This window comes from Populus euphratica, unplaced genomic scaffold (assembly GCF_000495115.2).
Source record: "Populus euphratica unplaced genomic scaffold, PopEup_1.0 scaffold550.1, whole genome shotgun sequence".
Classification (NCBI taxonomy): Eukaryota; Viridiplantae; Streptophyta; class Magnoliopsida; order Malpighiales; family Salicaceae; genus Populus; species Populus euphratica.
In genome coordinates this window covers 1-6,777 of record NW_011500427.1, presented here as the reverse complement: position 1 = coordinate 6,777, position 6,777 = coordinate 1, and the positions used below count along the sequence as shown (strand labels likewise).

The 6,777-nt window shown below is 29.7% G+C and overlaps 1 protein-coding gene across 2 annotated transcripts; it reads right to left on the bottom strand.

Moving 5' to 3' along the window:
* Positions 1 to 1,760: 1,760 nt before the first annotated feature.
* On the bottom strand, positions 1,761 to 3,059 carry LOC105114614 (uncharacterized). 2 transcript variants are annotated; one of them, XM_011011208.1, is made up of 4 exons: positions 2,843 to 3,059; positions 2,581 to 2,670; positions 2,101 to 2,292; positions 1,764 to 2,023 (listed from the first exon to the last, which is right to left on the bottom strand). In XM_011011208.1, the coding sequence occupies exons 1-4, from the start codon at positions 2,959 to 2,961 to the stop codon at positions 1,861 to 1,863; spliced, it is 564 nt and encodes a 187-aa protein (XP_011009510.1). In that variant the 5' UTR covers positions 2,962 to 3,059; the 3' UTR covers positions 1,764 to 1,860. The 2 variants fall into 2 exon arrangements, with proteins under 2 accessions (XP_011009511.1, XP_011009510.1); XM_011011209.1 differs by lacking the exon at positions 2,101 to 2,292 and having other exon boundaries at positions 1,761 to 2,023.
* Positions 3,060 to 6,777: the final 3,718 nt, after the last annotated feature.

Here is a 6,777-nt window from a genome sequence, read left to right as displayed (position 1 = left end):
TTATAATTTGTACAATTAACCTCCATGTGGTTCGACCCTGGTCTTGCCGGGTTATTTATTACTTCGACACTCCTGCACTTGGGAGAAGACATCAATCTTTTAGTCGTGTCAATTATTATTATTAAAAGATGTGGGGAAGTTACAGTGCTTTCCCAACAAAGAAAAATATTAATGAAACAAAAGAAAAAAAATTTGAATTAATTGGGTTAACTTTTCAAATCAAGTTAACCCGTCAAATCTTAAATTCATGTTACGAAAATATGATAATTAAATAGAAAAAAACTTTGACGAGTTAATCCATAATTAATTGGGTTAACCTGTTAAGTTTGAGATATGTGTCATGAAAGTCTGATAATTAAATAGAAAAAAATTTAATATAAAAAAATTAAATTAAATAAAAAAATTTATTAAAAAAATAAAGAAAAAACACTCATAAAAGCATAAAAAACAAAAAAAGGAAAACGAAATATATATATATATATTATAATATAATTATCATAATAATAATAATATTATTATTATTATTATTATTATTATTATATATAATATTATTAAAAAATGTGGAGAAGTTACAGTGCTTACACACGTCTTTTAGAGTATTATATAATGTTTGCCTGCATGTAATAATGAATATCCTTCCCTCTAAGTGGCCAGCACCATTTTTGGTCTGCTTTTAGTACTGGAGCCTGCATGTTTTCTTGGGGTGGGAAATTATTGAAATCAGACGGACGGACTTATGCGAGTGTTCGGATATATTCTCTTTATTCCGTGGTGATTTTTGTATCTCTCTCTCTCTTTCATACAAAGATGTGCTGAGCTGTTTGCTAGTAGCCTCCATGGAATTGACTTGTAGTCGAGTAGTGTCATGTGCAGAGTCATAATAGAACTTTTCTTTCTTTGCTCTTTCTTTACTTTTTTTTTTTTTTTTAAATTTTGGCGTGCGTGGTAAGGCTACGCAACGATTGATACTAATCTATCTTTTCAAGTCCCAGTCTAGTTGGACTTTTATGCATGCTACAAGGAAAGAAAAAAAAATCTTGTGAATGCATGCTTAAGACCGGGCTAGCTGGGGATAAATGGACTTCATTTCACTAGCCTGATAATTCATTAAAAATCAAAAGAAAAAAATAGCGATTTTGAGTTTAGCTGTGAAAAAACCATCTCACCATAAATTGAAATAGTTAAATGAGATCTTGAAAGAGTTTTATACAAATTCTTTCAACATTAATAAGCAAATGTTCTTCCTATATTTACTCAGTTAACACGCATGCATAAACATTCCGAGGATTGAAGTTCGCGCGTCATACCTCGAAGAAAACTAGGGAAAGGGAGATGCACCACGCATTTAAATCACACAAATCGTTTTAAATAACACTTTTTAGAGGCATAGAACTACAGGGGAGTTTAATTTGGTGGCTGTAATGAAGGACTTTATATGCGTTTTCTACAGGGATGTCAAAGGTATTCCAAATAGAATTTCCATACCCACCCATTATTAATTAGATAAAATTTTAAATATTCATAAATTATTCATGAAGTTTCGGATATCCATATGGTTATTTTCATATTAGATTCAAACAAATTTCAAGTTAAATTTAATAATATTCATATACTATCTATTATTTCTTAATTAACGAAAACAATTATTCAAAAAATATTTACCCCATTTAACATATTACTACTAAAGCAGACTGTGATAATTTTTGGAATTCTAAAGGAAACTAACAAACAAACAACAATAAATACGAAGAGTACGGAATCATAAAATATTACATAAATACATAAAAAATTCATGAAAATTCATAAAGTAAAATAATATTACAAAGTTTATTTGTTAACATATTGAAGGATGGATGTCTGTCAATAATTTTTCTTAGAAGGCCCTTTTGTGGTGTGGGGGTGTAGATCAGCAGCACATGAGGTGGCAGCAGCGGCAGCCGGGAGGGTGGCAACATCCATTTTGAGGCTCACCTCATTAACTGGAACTTCTCTCGGAATGATAAAATCAGTACGTTTTACACCACTGGATAATAAAAATAAATCCATTAATAGAGACAATTGCAACGACATAAACAAAGAAAACCAGCAGCAACAACTTACTCTTGTTCTGAGAAAGAACACAATGAGATGCCTGTAGGGCATTTCGCAGGTAGGAATACTACTTGTCCTCTTATCGAGCATTTTCCATTTGTTATTTTAATTTCAGCGTCGTGCAAACAAACAGTACTCCTTTTCGCGTTAGAAACATCAGAAAAACTACCAGAAGATTCTTCCATTTCAAAATTACAACATCTGAATGCAAATAAACTAAAATTAAAAAAAAACACCGCACTGTCGCTACTAAACTTTAGATTGAGACAGAATATTTTTCTTGAATTGTGCAACAATAACATAACCCATTAAAATAAAAAATGATTAACCAGAAGTAGCCCAACTTGTTAAAAATTCGTACTTGGATTTCAGCTAAGAAAAGATGGAGATTTAAAGTTTGAACATAAAAGTCTTAAAAAACTGCATATCATCTTGCTCACCATCCTCCCTATAACAACTCTACACATACGGTCATAAAAATAACATTACCTTGCTCGTCGACCTCGATTTCCTATGATTGTTAGTGATCGTGCTCCTACAGTGTCATTGTTGCGTCTCTTATTGTTAGTGTTGTTTTCGCTAGCCATGCGGGAATAATATGAAGTTTATTAGGAGAAAAATTCAAAGATGCAGGTTATTATAAAATGAAAGCTCCAGAGAGAGAGAGAGAGTTGATAAGATAGAAGCTGCAGAGAAGTGATGGAGGGAATAGAAATGTTATTAATACAGGTAGAGTTGATAAGACTCGTACAGATATGCCTGCATCAACTGTGATATTTTCACGGAGAGAATACTGATGAGATCGTAAGGCCAGTGTTGACGAATCTTTAGCGAGCTGGAACCTATTTGGTTCGATTTCAAACCATTCATTAACGTTGTGCTGATTTCTGCTAACTAGCTGGAAGCTATTTGGTTTCATCTGGTTTGATTTCAACCATATCAACTGTGTTTTCGTGCGGTTGCCTGAAGTATATCTGTATAAAAATATTTGAGGAAATGATAATTTTTTATATCAGAATATATATTATTATATCAAAATACAGGTAGGTTATTAATTAGTGCTCTGTTAATATTATTGTTACGTTGGTTAGTTATTGTGAATAAAAAACGAAAAATAAGATATAAAATAATACAGTCAAGGGAAAAGGTAGGAGAAGGCTGCTAATGGAAAAGTTGGAAAGGTAGCTTTTAAAATGAAGTGATGGGTTGCAAATTAATAAATATAAAAAATTATATAAAATAAAAGGTTATGATGTTGTTTTATGTTTTATGTATTTGATAAGGCATTACAAGATATTTTTATATAAAAAAATTTATTAAAAAATATTAATATTTTTTAATTTTTAATATTATCATATAAAAATTATATAAAAAATTCTTAATATATATATAAAATTTAAATTACAGTGTCAAATACATTAACTAGTACCACACAAGACAGTATGAAAAACTTGCATATACATATGCGTGCTTTGTCGGATTCCAAACATATCGTATTTAGCTTCATCTAAATAGATATAAATGGGTTCAGCAAATAAATGTTATTTTCAAGTGGTTTTGCTCCTTCTTGATTCTTGAATCCTGGGCTTAACTACTCTCTATCTCTCTAAATCCTGATGTAAACGGATGTCGTATACTACTAGCTCCTGTATTTTGCATGCTGTTTAGGCTTTTCACCTCGGTTTTTTCTTAGCACAAATACGCCTACATCAATTGTGATATTTTCATGGAGAGAGTACTGATGAGATCGTATGACCAATGTTGATGAATCTTTGATTCTTTTATATACTGACGATTATGTGTACATAGGGAAATGATCTTTTTACTTGGAGAGCGAGCTGGAACCTATTTGGTTTGATTTCAAACAACTCATTAATATTTTGCTGATCTCTGCTAGCTAGTTGGAACCTATTTGGTTTTGCCTGGTTTGATTTCAGCTACATCAGTTGTGGACTGTAGTTTGTGTTCTGTACTGATCCAATGTAACGGTGAATTTTCGCATGAAATCGAAGAAAACACCCTGTTGAATTTTAATATATTATTATTAAAATTAAATTTAAAAAATAATATTTCTTTTAAATATAATTTGTTTAAAAAAATATGCTATAAAATGGCTCTCTCTCGTAACAAGTGGGACGGGTCATTGACCCATATATTTGTCGTGAACAAAATGCCGACACGTGCTAATTTTACTGAATATTGTCGGGTAGCCTTAGTTTTTCTTTTAATCCTTTTAGCAAACACTTATAATACTTAAGATATGTCAAAAAAACATGTTTCTAGTCCTAAGCTATTTAACCTAGGAGCTTTCACTAAGGATAATTGTAAATAAACATAAGAGTATCAAATCTTTTATACCATTGCCTCAATAATTGCTCTATGCTATAAAATAAGTAGTCGGAGAATATATATTTTCAGTGATGTTTATTCTAGAAGAATAAAAAATCTAAAAAATAGTATTGAAAACCACTAAGAAGATGCTTTCTTTTGACATCTATCGCATCCATTTTTGGATTCATCTGCAAATTTTGATAATAAATACCACTTTTTGTTAGCTACAATAATTCTTAAAACATAGAAATTAAGGCAAGTTTTATGAATGAGGTTATTATTGTAGATATAGATATAACTTTTTTTTATAATCAAACTAGTTAAGGAAAAATTACAAAATGTTACAGAATCAATACTATTTTATGTGTTAGAACATATTAACTTTTATGTATCTCATGAGTTTATATAAGTCCTTATATGGTAGGTTGCTTTTTTTTAACTTAATTTTTTTTTCAAGTGTTGTTTTAAAGCATAAAAGATTTCGCAACTTAAGTCAAATCCAATAAAATAGTTTAATTTAATTATATGATTAAAAAAAAATAATAGTAAATGTACTGAATATAAAGTGAAGCTATGATAATGATGACTTGCAGAAAAAGAACAATTGATAAAAAAATTACGAAGGTGAATTCCAAGATAACCTAATATTAAAGTAAAAGAATAAAAAAATTGAAAAATGAAACAAAAAATTACCGAACTGATTCGAGCTAGCATGACAAACTTGTGAACCAAGTCGTGAGGTTGGGTCATCCTTATAGAAAGCAAAAAAATAAAAATAAAAAAGCTCAATTTTCAATAAACTTAATGTTGAAGGGATGAAATCGAAAAACAAATTGGTGTAAAAAAAGATAAAAAGAGATTGATGCTAATTTGAATTACCATTTCATACCTTTGACCCAAGGATTGAGACTGGAATCACCACATAGTAAAAAAATTATAAAACTAAATCTTCAACAATCCAATATTAAATGATCAAACTCAAAAAACAAAATCAATTTTCAAAAACGATCAAAACCCAAAAAAAGAAGCAATTAACAAAATAAGAGTCAAATTTAATATAAAAATAAAATGATAAAATTAAAAAATAAATTCAATTAAGAAAAAAATATAAAAAATAGGACCATATTGGATATAAAAGTCAAATAAAACCAAATCGTAAGGGATGAGATTGAAAAAAATCAATAAAAAAAAGATTCAAAACAAAAAAGATAATCAAAAGAATAAGAACTACAATTGAAAGAAAAATAAATAGGACAACTTTTAATTTTAGTTGGACTAGGGTGAATCCCGATAAGAGAAGAGAAAAAAAAAAGGGGAGGTGGAAAGATTACACTAACATATAACTACCATTAATAATCCCACACATATCATCCTATTTGACATGTTTCCACTTGACATTTCGGATGACACAATGATTATATATTTTTTATTGGTAAAGGAGGCAACATGCGTTGTTTGAAGGCATAAACGTTTTCCAACTATGCCTTGAACATCTAACCATTTTTTAAAAATAATATTATATATTTATTAAAATTTTAAACTACCCCTCAATCAACATTATTATAGCTAAAAAATCATAATGAAAAGATAAAAAAGCCCCTTGATGTCAGTTTAATAATTTTGTAATTCCAAGGGTATTTAAAGTCATTTCTAACTCTATCAATATGATGGTCATCATCATTGTCTCTTTATTTGGATTCTCCATAGCAATATAAATTAGATGTCATATCTAACTGAAGTTCCATATTAATAATTTCCTACACTGATATTTGTCTATTATCATTACCACTTAACTTAGATGGACTGGTCATGCATGATGTTAGTATGGATCTCTAAGAGTTATCGTAGAAATTCATAGCTTAAAATTCAATATAAACATTTTATCTTTTAAAATTCACAATATTTCAAAGTATCCCTCTATTACTCTTAGACCCTACCCTGTACAATGGTATATAGCATTCAGCACAGAACCCTAACAATTATTCAGAGCTTTTTTTCCATGCTAGATTCTTTAAATTTTGCAATCAATCAAGAATTGTCAAAAAGACAAAGCAAATGAAACTATCAGCACCAGGTCAAGCTCATGGAGGGCTGCATAAAGTATATCCCACATATTACAATATCAGTACTGTTTTTTCCCTAAACAAATGAAAATACAATATTATGTTGTTCCTACAAGTACTATAAGGAAACTCCACTTCCAGAAGCATCATAGTGTAACATTAAAAAGTAACAACAGCAGATGCAATTTTCAAATAGCATACCATGCCCCACTTTGTTAATAGATAGTTGCTTTGGTAGCTTTAAGCTTCCATCATCCCCAAATGCTTTTTATGCTAAATATCACAACTATCA